The sequence below is a fragment of the Pristiophorus japonicus genome, chromosome 21 (genome assembly GCF_044704955.1).
Source record: "Pristiophorus japonicus isolate sPriJap1 chromosome 21, sPriJap1.hap1, whole genome shotgun sequence".
NCBI classification, from domain to species: domain Eukaryota; kingdom Metazoa; phylum Chordata; class Chondrichthyes; family Pristiophoridae; genus Pristiophorus; species Pristiophorus japonicus.
Window position 1 is genome coordinate 69,567,594 of NC_091997.1, and position 21,318 is coordinate 69,588,911.

At 47.6% G+C, this 21,318-nt stretch overlaps 1 protein-coding gene across 1 annotated transcript in view; it reads right to left on the reverse strand.

Annotated features, from left to right (window-relative positions):
* Nucleotides 1-2,343: 2,343 nt before the first annotated feature.
* fbxo22 (F-box protein 22) overlaps nucleotides 2,344-21,318 on the reverse strand; it is a 34,848-nt gene continuing 15,873 nt past the window's right edge. The window contains exons 5-7 of the mRNA XM_070865011.1: nucleotides 21,044-21,211; nucleotides 14,231-14,396; nucleotides 2,344-3,279 (exon numbers count right to left, since the gene is read on the reverse strand). Of these exons, the coding sequence (XP_070721112.1) occupies nucleotides 2,862-3,279; nucleotides 14,231-14,396; nucleotides 21,044-21,211 (752 nt within the window). The 3' untranslated portion in view covers nucleotides 2,344-2,861. The remainder of the gene's footprint in view (nucleotides 3,280-14,230; nucleotides 14,397-21,043; nucleotides 21,212-21,318) is intronic.

Genomic DNA, 21,318 nt, shown 5'->3' on the forward strand with positions numbered 1-21,318 from the left:
CGAGGGGCCAAATGGCCTACGCCTGCTCCTTGTATCTCTGATTTCTTATGTTCTTATATTTCCAAAATCCTTTCACTTGGGATTCTGTCAGACAGAGATGTCTCTACAAACAGCAAGTGGAGGTATTCTTACTCCAGTTAGTTAAGTGGCGTATGTTTTTTTTTGGAGTAACCAGTTCTGTAGATTATAATCCAAGCTGCTGACTCAGCGTCGGAAGTGTTACCCACTGAGCCACAGCTGACACAGCAAAACAGGATCTTCGACTGGGCATGACCGTTGGCAGAGGGCGGGGGGGTGGGGTTAGTGAGGTCATGTAACGGATCCTCCGGGAATACATCCAAACAGAGTTTATCCCGTCATTCTTTACAATTTCCGATCTTAGACTGCAGTCGTTGTGTGAGCAAGGCTGCTGTGTGCTGGGATAACAGCAGCCTTTGTAGCAGGTGTGACCTGTTTGTTGTGAGATCAGAGATCATTATCTGAATTGGAAGCACTTTTGTTACTATAATTAAAATTGCTAATTACACTCATTAACTTTCTTTTTATAATGGAGGAAGGGTTTTAAATAAATGCATGTGATTAGGCCCCAATATCACGGCCCTTTTCTCGGTTTAAAATTGCACACCAATGGCAACGCTGGGTGAATATTGCCTCACATTAAGACTATAAAATCAGATTTATTGGTTGAATTATCTTATATTACGGATAAGTCCTGTGTTCTGCAAGTGGCAAAGGGAACAAAGTACCACGAAGGTCGGTATAGATCGCTGCAAGCTCAACGTGGTCCTTTCCCAGGGCATTCACAGTGGGAAATAGGAAGTGTCTTTATTCAGTGATTTTACAAATCAGTCCACGGCCTCGCCCCTCCGTCTCTGTAATCTTTTTCAGCCTCACAACCCCACAAGATGTCTGCACTCCTCAAATTCTGCCCTCTTGCACATCCCACATTGTAACTGCTCAACCGTTGTTGACCGTGCCTTCAGCTGTCTGGAACTCCCTCCCTAAACCCCTCCGCCTCTCTTTCCTCCTTTAAGACGCTCCATAAAACCTACCTCTTTAAACAAGGTTTTTGGTCACCTGCCTTAATTTCTTCATCTGTGGCTCGGTGTCAAATTTATCTGTTTTGTCTTATGACACCGCTGTGAAGCGCCTTGGGACATTTTACTACGTTAAAGGCTGCTATATAAATACAAGTTATTATTGTTTTAGTCCATTTTGTAATGAGGTTGATTTCCCCAGCGGAGCACACACTACTCAAAATACTCTCTCCAGAAGCCATCCCAAGAAGGGCAAAAGTTACAATTATACTATTGGGCGTCACCATCAAGGCCGGCATTTATTGCCCATCCCTAATTGCCCCATGAGAAGATGGTGGTGAGCCGCCGCCTTGAATACAACTGAGTGGCAGAGGACAGTTAAGAGTCAACCACATTGCTGTGGGTCTGGAGTCACATTTTGGCCAGACCGGATAAGGGCGGCAGATTTCCTTCCCCAAAAGGCATTAGTGAAACACATGGATTTTTACGACAATCCGGGAGTTTCATAATCACCATTACTGATACTAGCTTTTAAATCCAGATTTATTTAATTAACTGAATTTAAATTCCCCAGCTGCCGGGGTGGGATTTGAACTCATGTCACCAGATCATTAGTGCAAGCCTCTGGATTACTGGCCCAGTCATATAACCACTGGGCTACCGTTCCCTCTGCAGTGTCAGCCGTGGTTCAGTGGGTAGAACTCTCGCGTTGAGTCAGAAGGTTGTGGGTTCAAATCCACATAAGAAATAGGACCTGGAGTAGACTATTCGGCCCCTCTAGCCTGCTCTGCCAGTCAATGCGATAACGGCTGATCCGATCATGGACTCAGGTCCACTTCTCTGCCCGCTTCCCATAACCCCCTATTTCCTTCTCAGTTAAGATATTCCCTTATTGGTTAAGAAGAGACTTGAGCACAAAATCTAGGCTGACATTTCAGTGCACTGTTGGAGGTGCTGCCTTTTTCCTCTCACAGCCGAGGACACTGTTCGAAGAGCAGGGGAGCACTAACTGGTGGTATCCTGGCCAATGTTTATTCCTCAACATAAAGAGATTATCTAGTCATTATCACATTTGTGGGAGCTTGCTGTGTGCAAATTGGCTGCTGTATTTCCTACATCACAACAGTGACTGCACTTCAGAAGTACTTCATTCGCTGTAAAGCGCTTTGGGACGTCCCGAGTCTGTGATAGGCGCTATATAAATGCAAGTCTTTCTTTTCTTTCCAAATCTTTTCAATGGATATGTGCACCCTTCTTCCATCCCATTTTCACCGCGATTTACTGAAACCTTAATGACAAGAGAGTCTCAGACAGAGGATTTTATTGGGAGTCAGCTGGTTTGCATTCTCCAATATCAAGAAGCCCATTCCAGATGTTACCCATCACAGCTGTTCAAATCCTGCAGAGTACTTTGGGTGAAATCACAAAGTTCACAATTTTTTTTTTTTAAATGACACAATTAAAAATTCACTAGAAATAACTGAGTTTATCCACGAGTATTTATCCATGATTAGTTCTACATTCAAATGGAATGAAGTTGAGAATCAAAACTGTGTCTTAAAACTACAGAAACGATTGAATTGACGACGTCTAAGAGCGTAGCTGTTTCTGGTGCCAGGTTTGTAGGAGCAGGTGACTAAACTCAGCCATTGTATGGGGCCGAGGCTGTAAATGTTCTTGGTCTGTCCAAACAACTTACAGCACTTTTGTGCAAATATTTTGGAAGAGATGAAGACTGACCCGCCAAACGTGCACGTTTCCTTGTATGGGCATCGGCCCAATGGTTACCATCCCGGGTGAGCCGGTCGGTAGGGTTTGCTGTTTTTATTTGGCTGGGCCCAGGTGAATGAGTGCCATGACAGTGGTGTAGCCATGGAGCAATTCAGCACAATCCGAGGAGACGCCGCACTCCCTCAGCGAGAAGCTTTCCGCCACGATGCGGTCGCAGCCGATTTCCCCGTTGCCGAAAAAGCCAAAGAGCGGGACGGCGGGGAACTGCTTCCTGAAGGCGTCGGCTTCCACGTTGCCCCGGTTGGCGTAGTAGTTCTGGCCCCTCCCGATGCAGGCGAACATGAAGCCCACCGTGTTGCCCTCGGGGATGTTGGCGGCTTTCAGGCGCTGCATGGCCGCTTCGGCGCTCTTGGGCGTCTCCACCTCCTCGTCCAGCAGGACAGAGGCCGCCTGGATCGGTCGCCCGCTCAACGACAGGCCGAAAAAGCCGTACATGTGCTGGACGTCAATACTGGAAAGGGTGGAGGGGTGTAAAAGTAAAACACGGATCGTGAAAGCTCGGTCGGACTGGGAGCCGCGCGCAAGCGTTTTCGAAGAAACAGAATAGAATGAATTTCTAATGAATAGAATGAGCTTCCGGCCACATACCCACGGCATAACTAAAACTGCCTTTTTCCACCTCTGTAACATTGCCCGCCTCCATCCTTGCCTCAGCTCTTCTGCTGCTGAAGCCCTCATTCATGTCTTTGTTACCTCCAGACTTGACTACTCCACCTCACTCCTGGCTGGCCTCCCACATTCTACCCGACGCAAACTTGAGGTCATCCAAAACTCAGCAGCCAGTGTACTAACTCGCACCAAGTCCTGATCACCCATCACCCCTATGCTCGCTGACCTACATTGGCTCCCGGTTAAACAACGCCTCGATTTTAAATTTCTCATCCTTATTTACAAATTCCTCCTCCCTATCTCTATAATTTTTTTGCGTGACAACCCCATATGATGATGTCGGCACTCCTCAAATTCTGCCCTTTCGAACATTCCTCATTACAACTGCTCAACCATCGGTGGCCGTGCCTTCAGCTGCCTGGGCTCCAAGCTCTGGAACTCCCCCCCTAAACCTCTCCACCTCTCTTTCCTCCTTTAAGATGCTCCTTAAAACCTACCTCTTTAACCAAGCTTTTAGTCATCTGCCTTAATTTCTTCTTTTGTGTCAAATGTATCTGTTTTGTGTTGCAACACTGCGCCTTGGGACATTTTACCATATTAAAGGCACTATATAAATAAAAGTTGTTGTTGTCATTATTGAATCCTCAGTCCTTAATGCATGCAGATATAAAACAGCTCAATGATGAGTAACTGCTTACACTTCGCTTTGTGTTCCAAGAAAAGGCTAGCTAGGAAAGACATTTCTACAGAAGTACTGTGCAAACAAGGGACTGCAGTGGATTAGACTGGTGTCTTTCACCTCGGAGACCAATGTTCGAATTAAATACAGGCCGAGCAGGATGATCTCTTATCTGTTGGCTGAAAAGGTCCAACTTAAAACTGTTTAGAAAAATCTCTCAATCTATTTGCGATTAGAAATAAGGCTACAACACAAAGGGAGTTAGACGTGGCCCTTACGGCTAAAGGGATCAGGGGGTATGGAGAGAAGGCAGGAGTGGAGTACTGAAGTTGCATGATCAGCTATGATCTTATTGAATGGTGGTGCAGGTTCGAAGGGCTGAATGGCCTGCTCCTGCACCTATTTTCTATGTTTCTAAAACCACCCTTAATGGATATTGCCCACTGGTGAAACAAGGAGTGCTCTTTTGAGTTTGGGGCTGAGGCATATTGTTTGTGGAGAGTAGAGGAATGTTTTATATCTAACTTGACGGTGTTTACTGGTGATCCTGGCTCTCCTGAAATTTAGCATCCCTTTCCTCATCATAGAAATTTACAGCACGGAAGGAGGCCATTTAGACCCATCGTGTCCGCGCCGGCCGACAAAGAGCCATCCAGCCTAATCCCACTTTCCAGCTCTTGGTCCGTAGCCCCGTAGGTTATGGCACTTCAAGTTCATGTTTAAGTACTTTTTAAAAATGTGGTGCGGGTTTGTGCCTATACCACCCTTTCAGGCAGTGAGTCCCAGACCCCCACCAACCTCGGTGAAAACATTTCCCCTGAAATCCCCTACCAAATACTTTAAATCTATGCCCCCTAGAAATTGACCTCGCTGCTAAGGGAAATAGGTCCTTCCTATCCACTATCTAGTCCCTCATAATTTTATGCACCTCAATAAGGTCTACCCCTGAGCCAAAGAAAACAACCCCAGCCTATCCAATCTTTCCTCATCGCTAACATTTTCCAGTCCAGGCAACATCCTCGTAAATCTCCTCTGTACGCTCTCCAGTGCAATCACATCTTTCCTGTAAAGTAGCGACCAGAAGTACACACAGTACTCCAGCTGTGGCCTAACTTGTGTTTTATACAGTTCAAGCATAACCTCCCTGCTTTTGTATTCTATGCCTTGGCTAATAAAGGCAAATATTCTGTATGCCTTCTTAACCACCTTATATACCTGGCCTGCTACCTTCAGGGATCTGTGGACCTGCACTCCAAGGTCCCTTTGCTCCTCTACACTTCTCAGTGCCCAACCGTTTAATGTGTATTCCCTTGCCTTGTTAGCCCTCCCCAAATGCATTACCTCACACTTCTCCGGATTGAATTCCATTTGCCCCTGTTCTGCCCACCTGACCAGTCCACTGACATCTTCCTGCACAGACATCCCTCACCTCGATCAGCATAAAATTCAGAGAAACAGAAAAGCTGACTGGGATGGGGTCGGTTTCATGACCTCCTTCTGTGGTTCAAACGCTACCTGCTTAAATCAGTCACCTCACGAACACGCAGACGAGAGGTATCATTTAAACACTTTCCTTCTCTTCAAAAGTGTTAATTCCGTAGAATTTGTAAATTGGATGGGGAAAAAATTAACACAGGTGGGCCAGAGTGTTTAAAAAAAAGCCTGGAGAATGACTCTTTCCTCCAACAATTAACAACCTGCGAACAAAATCACTGGAACATATGGCTTTAAAATGTGCAACTTCTGATGCAACTTAGTTGGTGATTTCCAATGAGAGAGAAATATACATCCTTATATTATTGTTAAGACAGCAGTTTCACCTCCAAGAATGTCTCTCTCCAATCCTTAATTTCTCTGACTAACTGCTGCCTTGTGCTATGTCCTACACCTTGTTTCATTAACTAGAAGTTCCCGGCCCATATGGTGCTGGGTGCTCTGACTCATTTTTGTGCTCTGACTCTTCATTTTGATATTAAAAATGATGATGGAACTTCCCACACGAAATGAGAAACATAGCTTTTGAAATGATAAAGGTGGGGGGGGGGGGGCGGAGAAAAGGAAGCACTGTGAGCTCAAAAGGAATCCTATTGGAGCTTTCCTCCTTCTTTAAGTGTCAGCTGTGGCTCAGTGGGCAGCAGACTCACCACACGCTAAAAAAAAAATCCACGCACAGGCATCTTCCACCCCCTCAATTGGAGTTCAGGACTGGAAGATCGGGTCCTTCGTCAAAACACCTGTGAAATCGTGAAAGCAAGTCATCCTTGTTCGAGGGACCGCCTAAGATGAAGATGACTCACCTCTGAGTCAGAAGGTTGTGGGTTCAAGTCTCACTCCAAGAACTTGAGCACAAGAATCTAGGCTGACACTCCCAGTGCAGTGCGAGGGAGCACCGCACTGTCAGAGGTGCAGTACTGAGGAAGCGCCGCACTGTCGGAGGGGCAGTACTGAGGGAGCGCCACACTGTCGGAGGGGCAGTGCTGAGGGAGTGCTGCACTGTCGGAGGTGCCGTCTTTCGGATGAGACGTTAAACCGAGGCCCTGTCTGCTCTCTCAGGTGGACGTAAAAGATCCCATGGCACTATTTCGAAGAAGAGCATCCCCGGTGTCCTGGGCCAATATTTATCCCTCACTTAACATAACTAAAAAACAGATTAACTGGTCATTATCACATTGCTGTTTGTGGGAGCTTGCTGTGTGTAAATTGGCCGCCGCAGTTCCCACATTACAACCGTGACTACACTCCAAAAAGTACTTCATTGGCTGTAAAGTGCTTTGGGACGTCCGGTGATCGTGAAAGGCACTATATAAATGCAAGTCTTTCTTTAAGATGCAAGTCAAAACGCAGTGAAGCCTTTTTAATGGCAACGGTGAGCCGATGTGCCTATTGTCACTTTTAATCAAGAGGGAAGCTGGCACTCTACACTTTAGAGAAGTGTAGACTTTTGGGGGGACCTGATTGAGGTTTATAAAGATATTGAAGGGAAAAGATTGTGGTCCAGTTGACAGTTTGTTCCAATGAAATAGATTAGGGAGGACCAGGGCTCACAATTTAAATTGTGTAAGGCTAGATCTGGGTTGGATGTCACCAAGCTCATGATCTTCAGGGCTGTAGTGATAGCCGCCCTCCTGTGTGGCTCAGAGACGTGGACCATATACAGTAGATACATCAAAGCGCTGGAGAAATACCAATGCTGCCTCTGTAAGATCCTGCCAGTCCCCTGGGAGGACAAACGCACCAATGTCAGTGTTCTCGATCAGGCCAACATCCCTAGCATCAAAGCACTGACCACACTTGACCAGCCCCGTTGGGCGGGCCACACTGTCCGCATGCCCGACATGAGACTCCCAAAGCAAGCGCTCCAATCGGAACTCCTCGACGGCAAGCGAGCCAAAGGTGGGCAGAGGAAACATTTCAAGGACACCCTCAAAGCCTCCTTGATAAAGTGCAACATCCCCACCGACACCTGGGAGTCCCTGGCCCAAGACCGCCCTAGGTGGAGGAAGAGCATCCGGGAGGGCGCTGAGCACCTCGAGTCTCATCGCCGAAAACAAGCACAGGCAGCAGAAAGAGCGTGCGGCAAACCAGACTCCCCACCCATCCTTTCCCTCAACAACTGCCTGTCCCACCTGTGACAGAGACCGTAATTCCCGTATTGGACTGTTCAGTCACCTGAGAGCTCATTTTTAGAGTGGAAGCAAGTCTTCCTCGATTCCGAGGGACTGCCTATGATGAAGAATGTCAGGAGATAGTTCTTCTCCCAAAGAATAGTGGACCTCTGGAACACGCTGTCACCTCGTGTGCTGGACGCTGATTCGCTGAATTCCTTCAAGCGAGAGCTGGATTTATTTCTAGCTGGGGTGGAGATCACCTCTTACAGAAGGTAGGTAACTTCAGGGAATTCAGGGCCAGAGTGATCTCCTGGACTAGTTTCGATCGCCTCGATGGGTCAGAGGAATTTCTCAGATTTTTGTTTCCCCCCCCCCAATTGGCCCTGGGGTTTTTTTTAAATCTTGTTTTTCGCCTCTCCCAGGTGATCACATGGTTTCGGGCGAGGGTGAAGAGTATATACAGCGATACAAAAGGTATCGCAATTGTGTGGCACAGGCTCGATGGGACAGGGGGTCGTTACCTGTCCGTCATTGTCCGTATGTTCATAGAACACAGAAAGTGCATACAGTCATGCTGGCTGATGCAAGAACAACCAGTCACGTAAATACATCAAAACCACTTAAGCCAACTTTCATAAACTGTGCCAAAGCAATCATTCCACTATCGAGCTCTCTTCTGCATCCACATTCATAGTCTGTTTATGCGTACACACGGAACATTTTCCACCGAGCTTGGACAACTGGGGAAACACCGGGGACATAACTAAAGAGAGCAGGAATCCGAGATGATTTTACCTCTCTCTTGTTCAGTGATAGAAACATAGAAACATAGAAACATAGAAAATAGGTGCAGGAGCAGGCCATTCAGCCCTTCTAGCCTGCACCGCCATTCAACGAGTTCATGGCTGAACATGAAACTTCAGTACCCACTTCCTGCTTTCACGCCATACCCCTTGATCCCCCGAGTACTAAGGACTTCATCTAACTCCCTTTTGAATATATTTAGTGAATTGGCCTCAACTACTTCCTGTGGTAGAGAATTCCACAGGTTCACCACTCTCTGGGTGAAGAAGTTTCTCCTTATCTCGGTCCTAAATGGCTTACCCCTTATCCTTAGACTGTGACCCCTGCTTCTGGACTTCCCCAACATTGGGAACATTCTTCCTGCATCCAACCTGTCCAAACCCGTCAGAATTTTAAACGTTTCTATGAGGTCCCCTCTCACTCTTCTGAACTCCAGTGAATACAAGCCCAGTTGATTCAGTCTTTCTTGATAGGTCAGTCCCACCATCCCGGGAATCAGTCTGGTGAATCTTCGCTGCACTCCCTCAACAGCAAGTATGTCCTTCCTCAAGTTAGGAGACCAAAACTGTACACAATACTCCAGGTGTGGCCTCACCAAAGCCCTGTACAACTGTAGCAACACCTCCCTGCCCCTGTACTCAAATCCCCTCGCTATGAAGGCCAACATGCCATTTGCTTTCTTAACCGCCTGCTGTACCTGCATGCCAACCTTCAATGACTGATGTACCATGACACCCAGGTCTCGTTGCACCTTCCCTTTTCCTAATCTGTCACCATTCAGATAATAGTCTGTCTCTCTGTTTTTACCACCAAAGTGGATAACCTCACATTTATCCACATTATACTTCATCTGCCACGCATTTGCCCACTCACCTAACCTATCCAAGTCACTCTGTAGCCTCATAGCATCCTCCTCGCAGCTCACACTGCCACCCAACTTAGTGTCATCCGCAAATTTGGAGATACTACATTTAATCCCTTCGTCTAAATCATTAATGTATAATGTAAACAGCTGGGGCCCCAGCACAGAACCCTGCGGTACCCCACTAGTCACTGCCTGCCATTCCGAAAAGTACCCATTTACTCCTACTCTTTGCTTCCTGTCTGACAACCAGTTCTCAATCCACGTCAGCACACTACCCCCAATCCCATGTGCTTTAACTTTGCACATTAATCTCCTGTGTGGGACCTTGTCGAAAGCCTTCTGAAAGTCCAAATACACCACATCAACTGGTACTCCTTTGTCCACTTTATTGGAAACATCCTCAAAAAATTCCAGAAGATTTGTCAAGCATGATCTCCCTTTTACAAATCCATGCTGACTTGGACCTATCATGTCACCATTTTCCAAATGCGCTGCTATGACATCCTTAATAATTGATTCCATCATTTTACCCACTACTGAGGTCAGGCTGACCGGTCTATAATTCCCTGCTTTCTCTCTCCCTCCTTTTTTAAAAAGTGGGGTTACATTGGCTACCCTCCACTCGATAGGAACTGATCCAGAGTCAATGGAATGTTGGAAAATGACTGTCAATGCATCCGCTATTTCCAAGGCCACCTCCTTAAGTACTCTGGGATGCAGTCCATCAGGCCCTGGGGATTTATCGGCCTTCAATCCCATCAATTTCCCCAACACAATTTCCCGACTAATAAAGATTTCCCTCAGTTCCTCCTCTTTAATAGACCCTCTGACCACTTTTATATCCGGAAGGTTGTTTGTGTCCTCCTTAGTGAATACTGAACCAAAGTACTTGTTCAATTGGTCTGCCATTTCTTTGTTCCCCGTTATGACTTCCCCTGATTCTGACTGCAGGGGACCTACGTTTGTTTTTACTAACCTCTTTCTCTTTACATACCTATAGAAACTTTTGCAATCCGCCTTAATGTTCCCTGCAAGCTTCTTCTCGTACTCCATTTTCCCTGCCCTAATCAAACCCTTTGTCCTCCTCTGCTGAGTTCTAAATTTCTCCCAGTCCTCAGGTTCGCTGCTATTTCTGGCCAATTTGTATGCCACTTCCTTGGCTTTAATACTATCCCTGATTTCCCTAGATAGCCACGGTTGAGCCACCTTCCCTTTTTTATTTTTACGCCAGACAGGAATGTACAATTGTTGTAATTCATCCATGCGTTCTCTAAATGTCTGCCATTGCCCATCCACAGTCAACCCCTTAAGTATCATTAGCCAATCTATCTTAGCTAATTCATGCCTCATACCTTCAAAGTTACCCTTCTTTAAGTTCTGGACCATGGTCTCTGAATTAACTGTTTCATTCTCCATCCTAATGCAGAATTCCACCATATTATGGTCACTCTTCCCCAAGGGGCCTCGCACAATGAGATTGCTAATTAATCCTCTCTCATTACACAACACCCAGTCTAAGATGGCCTCCCCCCTAGTTGGTTCCTCGACATATTGGTCTAGAAAACCATCCCTTATGCATTCCAGGAAATCCTCCTCCACCGTATTGCTTCCAGTTTGGCTAGCCCAATCTATGTGCATATTAAAGTCACCCATTATAACTGCTGCACCTTTATTGCATGCACTCCTAATTTCCTGTTTGATGCCCTCCCCAACATCACTACTACTGTTTGGAGGTCTGTACACAACTCCCACTAACGATTTTTGCCCTTTAGTGTTCTGCAGCTCCACCCATATAGATTCCACATCATCCAAGCTAATGTCTTTCCTAACTATTGCATTAATCTCCTCTTTAACCAGTAATGCTACCCCACCTCCTTTTCCTTTTATTCTATCCTTCCTGAATGTTGAATACCCCTGGATGTTGAGTTCCCAGCCCTGATCATCCTGGAGCCACGTCTCCGTAATCCCAATCACATCATATTTGTTAACATCTATTTGCACAATTAATTCATCCACCTTATTGCGGATACTCCTTGCATTAAGACACAAAGCCTTCAGGCTTGTTTTTTTAACACCCTTTGTCCTTTTAGAATTTTGCTGTACAGTGGCCCTTTTTGTTCTTTGCCTTGGGTTTCTCTGCCCTCCACTTTTCCTCATCTCCTTTCTGTCTTTTGCTTTTGCTTCCTTTTTGTCTCCCTCTGTCTCCCTGTATAGGTTCCCATCCCCCTGCAATATTAGTTTAACTCCTCCCCAACAGCACTAGCAAACACTCCCCCTAGGACATTGGTTCCGGACCTGCCCAGGTGCAGACCGTCCGGTTTGTACTGGTCCCACCTCCCCCAGAACCGGTTCCAATGCCCCAAGAATTTGAATCCCTCCCTGCTGCACCACTGCTCAAGCCATGTATTCATCTGCGCTATCCTGCGATTCCTACTCTGACTAGCACGTGGCACTGGTAGCAATCCCGAGATTACTACTTTTGAGGTCCTACTTTTTAATTTAGCTCCTAGTTCCTTAAATTCTTTTCGTAGGACCTCATCCCTTTTTTTACCTATGTCGTTGGTACCAATGTGCACCACGACAACTGGCTGTTCTCCCTCCCATTTCAGAATGTCCTGCACCCGCTCCGAGACATCCTTGACCCTTGCACCAGGGAGGCAACATACCATCCTGGAGTCTCGGTTGCGTCCGCAGAAACGCCTATCTATTCCCCTCACCATCGAATCCCCTATCACTATCGCGCTCCCACTCTTTTTCCTGCCCTCCTTTGCAGCAGAGCCACCTACGGTGCCATGAACTTGGCTGCTGCTGCCCTCCCCTGATGAGTCATCCTCCCCAACAGTACTCAAAGCAGTGTATCTGTTTTGCAGGGGGATGACCACAGGGGACTCCTGCACTATCTTTCTTGCACTGCTCTTCCTGTTGGTCTTCCATTCCCTATCTGGCTGTGGACCCTTCTCCTGCGGTAAGACCAACTCACTACACGTGATACTCACGTCATTCTCAGCATCGTGGATGCTCCAGAGTGAATCCACCTTCAGCTCCAATTCTGCAACGCGGACCGTCAAGAGCTCGAGGCGGATACACTTCCCACACACGTAGTCGTCAGGGACACCGGAAGTGTCCCCGAGTTCCCACATGGTACAGGAGGAGCATATCACATGACTGAGCTCTCCTGCCATGTCTTAACCTTAGATACCCTTAAATTGGTAATAACAATGTTATAGTTCACTTACTGATATAAAAAATAAAAGAAAAGCTACTCACCCAACACCAGCCAATCACTTACCCCATTGGCTGTTACGTCACTTTTTGATTACTTTCTACTTCTATTTTGCTTTCTCTCCCGCTGTAGCTGCACCGGTACGCTTTTGACAGGTCGCTCCCCTCTCACCAACTGCCGCTGGCTCGATCTCCCGCTGGGCTTTTGACAGGTCGCTCCCCTCTCACCAACTGCCGCTGGCTGGATCTCCCGCTGGGCTTTTGACAGGTCGCTCCCCTCTCACCAACTGCCGCTGGCTGGATCTCCCGCTGGGCTTTTGACAGGTCGCTCCCCTCTCACCAACTGCCGCTGGCTCGATCTCCCGCTGGGCTTTTGACAGGTCGCTCCCCTCTCACCAACTGCCGCTGGCTCGATCTCCCGCTGGGCTTTTGACAGGTCGCTCCCCTCTCACCAACTGCCGCTGGCTGGATCTCCCGCTGGGCTTTTGACAGGTCGCTCCCCTCTCACCAACTGCCGCTGGCTCGATCTCCCGCTGGGCTTTTGACAGGTCGCTCCCCTCTCACCAACTGCCGCTGGCTCGATCTCCCGCTGGGCTTTTGACAGGTCGCTCCCCTCTCACCAACTGTGATGGTGGTGATGGGGAATCAGAAATGGCCCCTTCCACAATCCAAAATCTTTAACATGCCACACGAGTGACCATGAGCTGATGTTGTCCCAGTCCCACCCTCCACACACACACACACACACTCCTAAAGCAGGATTTTAAGCTGATGTCTCATTTCTCCAGGGGACAGGGTGAAGGTTATCCTGATTGTGACGGCCCGTGGATTGTGATGCCGAGGACACTCCTCCCCTGGAATAACTAGCACAGTACCGATTAGGGACCAAACCCTCGACATTCCTGATCGCCAGGGCGCATCATCATCATCATCATAGGCGGTCCCTCGTATCAAGGATGACTTGCTTCCACGCCAAAAAAGGATGAGTTCACAGGTGTTTCAATAAGGACCTAATATTCCAGATCCGGAACTACATCCTGAAGGGTGGAGGATGCCTGTGCGTGGATTTTTTTAAAATGTGTGGTGACCGTTGCACACCAGCCACCACACGGGCTTGACAGAGCCAGGTCTTGGTCCAGTAGCGAGGGTTAACCAAGACGACTGGAGACCTGCTCTGCTGCACGGGCCTAGTGCGCACACATATCGCAGTGTGGGCTGACCCGTGCTGCCCCTGGGCCCCCGAACTCACGCCTCTCCTGGGCCCCATCACATCCCTCCACAGTCTCTCGCCGCTCCTGCTGTATCTGCCCACGCTCCAATCACCAGGGCTCACTGACACTTAAAATGGTGCATTTTATATCTGGACCTTTGATGGAGCGGATTTGAAAGTTTTTAAACTGCATTCTGGAAGCAATGTGGTTACACGGCAATGTGGTGGCGCTGAGCTTAATTACACTGCGGGGAGTCATCTTGATGGACGGATAAATCGCTCGTAGCCATGGAATTAATTAATTGCATGGGGAAAAGGACAGAAGCAATTGCTTCCCAGCATTAACGAGGTACAAAAACCAATCAAGGCACAGTTGTAAGTGGGTACCATCAACACTGAACCTACCTTTCAGAACTGGGTGAAAACACCCGGTCAATGTGACCCCCAATGACAACAGTGTTCCTCACGTTGAATGGCCGGGTGAGCCGTTGAATGAAGTCAGCTGCGGCAGGTTTAAACGTGTTGTATCCAAACAGGAGCACGACACGCAGGTCAGGGTTATCCTGAAGGCCTGAGAGGGGAAAAGTGAAGAATGCGTCAGCCCTGTCTCAGTGGGTAACACTCTCGCCTGAGTCAGGTGGTCATGGGTTCAAGTTCCACTCCAGAGACCCGAGCACAAAAATCTAGGCTGACACTCCAGTGCAGCGCTGAGGGAGTGCTGCACTGTCGGAGGTGCCGTCTTTCGGATGAGACGTTAAACCAGCTCTCTTACTCTTAGATGGACGTAAAAGATCCCATGGCACTATTTCAAAGAGGAGCAGGGAAGTTATCCCCGGTGCCCTGGGCCAATGTTTATCCCTCAACCAACATAACAAAACAGATTATCTGCTCGTTATCACATCGCTGTTTGCGGGAGTTTGCTGTGCGCAAATTGGCTGTCGCGTTTCCTACATTACAACAGTGACTACACGCCAAAAGTACTTCATTGGTTGTAAAGTGCTTTGGGACATCCGGTGGTCATGAAAGAAGCTGTTTAAATGTAAGTCTTTCTTTTCTTTAATAAAGCTATGCAGACAATTTCTCACCGTACCTTGGATTTGGGAGCGTTTCTCCAAAGATTTAGCGGCAGGCACCTACCAAGCAGCGGAAAACAAAACCTGGAATGCTTGCCAACAGGGAACTCATTCTTTTGCATCAAATTAAACAAAATGTGACTTTTGGCCCATATTCATGCAATTCAGTGATATGTATTCGTATATCCTTCCCCTTTCATTTACTGCCCATTACAAACAGCAATAGTAACCCAGTTTTCTTATTCTTTATGAATAACATTCCAAGTGAAATTCCAAATGGCTGCTACATAACGGTGACTGTACTTTAAAGTAATTCATTGTTTGCAAAGGGGTTTGAGACACGTGATGAGGTGTTATACAAATGTAATTCTTCTTTTCCCTCCGACAGAGAGGAATGCTCTCAGCAATTTTCCCCCATGGATAGAATTGACCCAAATTTGCGACAAGCAGAAAGCCTCAATTCCACTGCGGAACGGGATCATTTGCTCCGGCACCTGAACTCTGCCAGTGGGCAGCGCTGTAACGAACCCCTACACTGAAAATAAGCTCAAATGTTACTGTGCACATTTCCAGTCATCGCTTCACTACAAAATCCTATGCAACATCATTCTCGGTTTGTGCTCAGTACAGTGCAATACATAGCTTAGCTGCAGCACCATCCAGTGGTAATAGATCAGATATCGAAACAGTACCACCACAAACAAACAAAGTAACAGGATTTGTTTTAATAAATTGATGGGAAAATCAGGAAACAGCGAGCAGCTGTCCAACTGGGAATTCCAAATGACTCCTGTGTTTCCCAACTGTCAGCCGTGGCTCAGTGGACAGCACCCTCGCCTCCGAGTCAGAAGGTCGTGGGGTTCAAATTGCACTCCAGGGACTTGAGCACATAAATCTAGGCTGACACTCCAGTGCAGGGCTGAGAGAGCGCTGCACTGTTAGAGGTGCCGTCTTTCGGATGAGACGTTAAAACCAAGGACCCGCCTGCTCTCTCAGGTGGACGTAAAAGATCCCATGGCACTATTTCGAAGAAGAGCAGAGGTGTTATCCCCGGTGTCCTGGCCAATATTTATCCCTCAATCAACATCACTAAAACAGATTACCGGGTCAGTTTCACATTGCTGTTTGTGGGAGCTCGCTGTGCGCAAGTTGGCTGCCGCGTTTCCCACATTATAACAGTGACTACACTTCCAAAAAAGTACTGTAAAGCATCTTAAGACGTCCGGTGGTTATGAAAGGCACTATATAAGTCTTTTTCTTTATAATACGAAATCACTGCACTTCAAAGTAGGGCATCTCCTAACCAATGGCTGGTGAGCCGGCTGCACGAGACCTCCAGACCGCTCTACGGCCAGGCTGTGTGTGTGTGTGTGCCTATGTGTGTGTTGAGACCAGTAGCTTTCAGTAGACATTGGCTCCTGGTCAACAGCCCACAAAGTACTGAAAAGCAGTCCAACTTTACTTGTCAAAATACTTAATGACGTTGCATTATAAAGCAAGACAGCCAAATCAGCCGTGGATCAGACACAGCTTTGATACAGCAGACCCCGGGGATTAATTTAAAACTGTCCAAATATTTCACTTAATACGTTTAACAGCTGTCAAGAAAGCAAAAGCAAGATGCTTTCAACCTGTCCAACTAGGCTGGAATTAGAAATGCAGACCCTGAAAGGTCACAACCCCGTCTGTGCAATGTCTGGAAAGAAAGGCAAAACAGCTCACTAACAAATTGGAGTTTTCCGCCTTTAACTCTGACAAAATCCAGTCAACGGGCAAGATACTCAATCACCAGTACTTATTATACCGAGATTTTATGAAATTTTGTTCTGCGTTTGCATACTACTGGCTATCATTCTGACACAAATGTAATTAGATACATTTAAATGTATTATGAATGGAAATCAGATACAGGAACAATTTTCGCAACAGGGATAGCATGGTTGATTTGCTGTAATTAGTGTTTCAGGGTTATAAGTAGCTACTAGATGGAAAGGAGGATTGATTATTAAACACGTTTGGTATAAAATTAGTAAATGCATCCTAATTTTTATATGCGAAACCTCAGCTTAAAAATTATAATTTCAGCTCTCCCAGTGGTGTCCTAACTCGCACCAAGCCCCGATTACCCATCATCCCCTGTGCTCGCTGACTTACATTGCCTCCTGGTTAAGCAAGGCTTTGATTTTAATATTCTCATCCTTGTTTACGTATCCCTCCCTATCTCTGTAATCTCCTTCACCACCACCCCCCCCCACCGCCAAGATATCTGTGCTCCTCAAATTCTGCCCTCTTGAGCATCCCTGATTATAATCGCTCCACCATTGGTGGCCGTGCCATCAGCTGCCTGGACCCCAAGCTCTGGAACTCCCTCCCTAAACCTTTCTACCTCTCTTTCCTCCTTCAAGATGTTCCTCAAAACCTACCTTTTTGACCAAGCTTTTGGTCATCTGTCGTAATTTCTCCTTATGTGGTCCGGTGTCAAATTCATTTGTTTTGTCTTAAAATACTCCTGTAAAGTGCCTTGGGGCGTTTTACTACGTTAAAGGCGCTATATAAATACAAGTTGTTGTTGTTGGTGAAGGTACCTATGCAGACCAAGGTTATCACAGGCAAAGTTCCCGCTAATTGTTTGGGGCCACGCGACCCATTCTTTGCATTTAAAAGCTGGTGAGCCGGCTCTCTGAGAGCACCAAGGCAGCTGCGCAGCTTAAAGGGAACATTGGTCAGATAGCTTCAATCAGTCATCTGTGCAGAGCTAACGGACCTGGATAAACAGGCTACAATTAGCTCAACCCCATCCCCGTGCTCGGCAGAAAGTCAGCAAGGAACTGCCGGAAAAAAAAAAAATCGGATGTCAAGATCACCTTTAGTCGCACATTAGTATCAACCCGGGGCCACTCTCAAAAGCAAGCCTCTCGTATCCTGCTTAGGAACCTGCGAACTGGAGTAGGCCAGTCATCAGGACAGGAGAGTGGAGAGCACCAGTTCAAACTGTCACAGGACAGAGAGTGGAGAGCACCAGTTCCCACTGTCACAGGACAGAGAGTGGAGAGCACCAGTTCCCACTGTCACAGGACAGAGAGTGGAGAGCACCAGTTCCCACTGTCACAGGACGGGAGAGTGCACCAGTTCAAACTGTCACAGGACAGAGAGTGGAGAGCACCAGTTCCCACTGTCACAGGACAGAGAGTGGAGAGCACTAGTTCCCACTGTCACAGGACGGGAGAGTGCACCAGTTCAAACTGTCACAGGACAGAGAGTGGAGAGCACCAGTTCCCACTGTCACAGGAGCATCCATTCTTGCCCCGGTAACTGCCCCCAAAGGAAGTGGAGTGTGGGAAATTGCACTCCGCTTCCATTGAGGGGGGGTAAGGCCAATTCTGTGGCGGGAGCAGGACTTCCACGCTGGGGGCTAAAATTCCCGGTCCCAGAAGGTTACCGCCCCCAAGATGGGAGCCTGTGCGGGGAGGCAGAGGGAAGATGAGGGGAGACGGGGGGGGGAAGAGTGGTGGAGGTGGGGGGGGGGGGGGAAGAAACCCAGGGCGGGGGACAGGAGGGGCCACATTGCAGCAGAGGTCTGGGGGGGGGCAAAGTGTGTTGGAGGGGCGGGCTTGGGGGCTCTGTGCCTCGGTACGGGGAGTGTTCAGAGTGGGGTGGGCGAGTTGACTGCGCAGATGGCGGTTGGTGGATGTGGTGTGGTTGGCGTCGCGGGGGCGTGGCTTCGGGGTGGCCGGGGCTGGGGGCTCGACATCCGGGGGTGTTCAGCATTTGGGAAGGATTCTGACGGGACGGGACGGGTTGGGTGCGGGGGGAGTGTTCCCGGTGTTGGGTGGGTCCGGAGCCGGGGGGGGGGGGGGGGGGGGCACGCTCTTGGGATGGGGGGTGGGCTGTTTGGGGCTGGGATTGGGGAGAGACTTCTTCACTCGGGGAGTTGTTGGCCTGTGGGGTTCCCTGCCACGGAGAGTTGTTGATGCCAGTTCATTGGATGTGTTCGGGAGGGAGTTGGATGTGGTCCTTGCGGCTGGGGGGGGGGGGGGGTGTGGAGGGGGCGTGGGGAGGTGCTGGGGTGGATGATCAGCCATGATCTTGTTGAATGGCGGTGTAGGCGCGAAGGGCCGAATGGCCTACTCCTGCATCTATTTTCTATCTATCCCTCAAGCCTGCTCCACTATCTGATCCGATCATGGCTGCTCAGTAACTCAACTCCATTTCCCCACCTTTGATGCATAACCCTGGACACGCTTACCTCACAAAACGCTTAGCTGCGTTGCCCAGAATGAAATGCAGGACATGCCAGATGGAGAGCTGAAAGGAGTAGCTGTTCCACATCTCGGCGGTAGTACAGCAGCAAGCTGTACGTCCCGGCCAATACTGGGTCCTTTTCTAATAAAAAGGGATCGGTGCAATATTTAGCAATTCATTTTAGCCCCTCAATTTTATTACGGTATATGAACTGCAATCAATCCAATTAGATTGCACTCGAAATTTAGATCCACCTGTTAGCTGCCCTACGGTCGAGATGAACAGACAACAAGTCTTTATATCCATTACGAAAGACAACTTCCGCTCCCAAGGTTTGTTGCTCTTAGCTGTAACATGCCTTCTGTGTTTAAACTGTAACATCTTTATTTGGAATTGCCCGTGCTGTGCAAGTTGCTCGCAGAGACCTGCACGGGGCACGCTGGCAGGAAATGGAAGCCTCATTTCAATGATGGATGGCTTACAGCCGTCGCCCTGGATTCAAACCAGCCAAATATTCCAGTGTGCCTCTCCTTCCCTTCCAGCCACCCACCGTGGGAGTAAAGCAAGCATATCAAACTCCAGTATACAGTGAGTAAAAGGTGACAGCATCACAAATATCATTTGCTTGTGACAACATGCCTGTACTGCTTGCTATGAGATCCAATAGACTTTCTAAACTGCAAAGAAAAATTCTTAAATTCTTTAGTATATTTATGCACTTAAAAAAAAAACTGCACAACTTATTAAAGATTAAAAATGGTATGGTGATGGGCAAGTGAGAACAATCTTAAAATGCTGAGTCCTTTGAGTTTCAGTCGAAAACTGACAAAAGTCATAGTCTATTTTTTTTAATTTTAAACAATACTTTTTTTTATTTTAAGTCTTATTTTCTCTGTCAATTGTTCATTTATTGATCCTTACCTAACTTGATTTTCATTATCAGCATTTAAACACAGAAACAAGCAATCCAGATGATGTAACCCTATTTTATCCTACGATTCTATCCTCTTTTGTCAGCTGTGGCTCAGTGGGTAGCACTCTCGCCTCTGAGTCGGAAGATTGAGAGGCTCAAGTCCCACTCCAGGGGACTGGAGCACAAAAATCTAGGCTGACGCGCCAATGCAGTGCTGAGGGAGCGCTGCACTGTCGGAGGTGCTGTCTTTCAGATGAGACGTTAAACCGAGGCCCCGTCTGCTCGCTCAGGTGGACGTAAAACATCGAAGAGGAGCAATGGAGTTCTCCCCCGGTGTACGGGGCCACTATTTATCCCTCAACCAACATCACAAACAGATTATCTGGTCATTACCATATTGCTATTTGTGGGAGCTTGCTGTGTGCAAATTAGCTGTCGCATTTCCCACATTACAGCAGTGACTCACTTCAAAAATAAACTTTTCACTTCTAATTCTTTCTACATTATTTTGTATTTATCCCACAGAAAAAAGACTTGCATTTATATAGCGCCTTTCACGATCACAAAGCGCTTTACAGCCAATGAAGTACTATTGAAGTGTTGTAATGTGGGAAACGCGGCAGCCAGTTTGCGCACAGCAAGCTCCCACAAACAGCAATGTGATAATGACCCAGATAAACTGTTTTTGTTATGCTGATTGAAGGATAAATATTGGCCAGTACAGCGGGGATAACTCCCCTGCTCTGGTTCAAATTAGTGCCATGGGATCTTTCACGTCCACCCGAGAGGGCAGACGGTGCCTCGGTTTAGCGTCTCATGTGAAAGACAGCACCTCCGACAGTGCCGCGATCCCTCAGCACTGCACTGGGAATATCAGCCTAGATTTAGTGCTCAAGTCCCTGGAGTGGGACTTGAACCCACAACCTTCTGACTCTGAGGCGAGAGTGCTACCCACTGAGCCACAGCTGACGCAAAAGAGCGGAAACTTGCCTGCCTCTTGCAGTTTCTCGTGATCGAAAGCGTTTTTGATCAAATCTTTGTTGGACAAATGGAAGAATTTGACCGTCACCCCGTCGATCTTCGGCAAGAGCAGTGCAAACCCTGCAATTCCATCCTCTGCCTCTAGAGGTCTCTGCGTGCCACATCCCATAGGAGTGTCTGGAAAACAAATTAACCGGTCAATAGGTTTGAAGTCACAGAAAACTATTTGATTTAAATAAACTAGTTTCTTTTTTTAAAAAAATCAACTTTTGGTCATGCTTTTA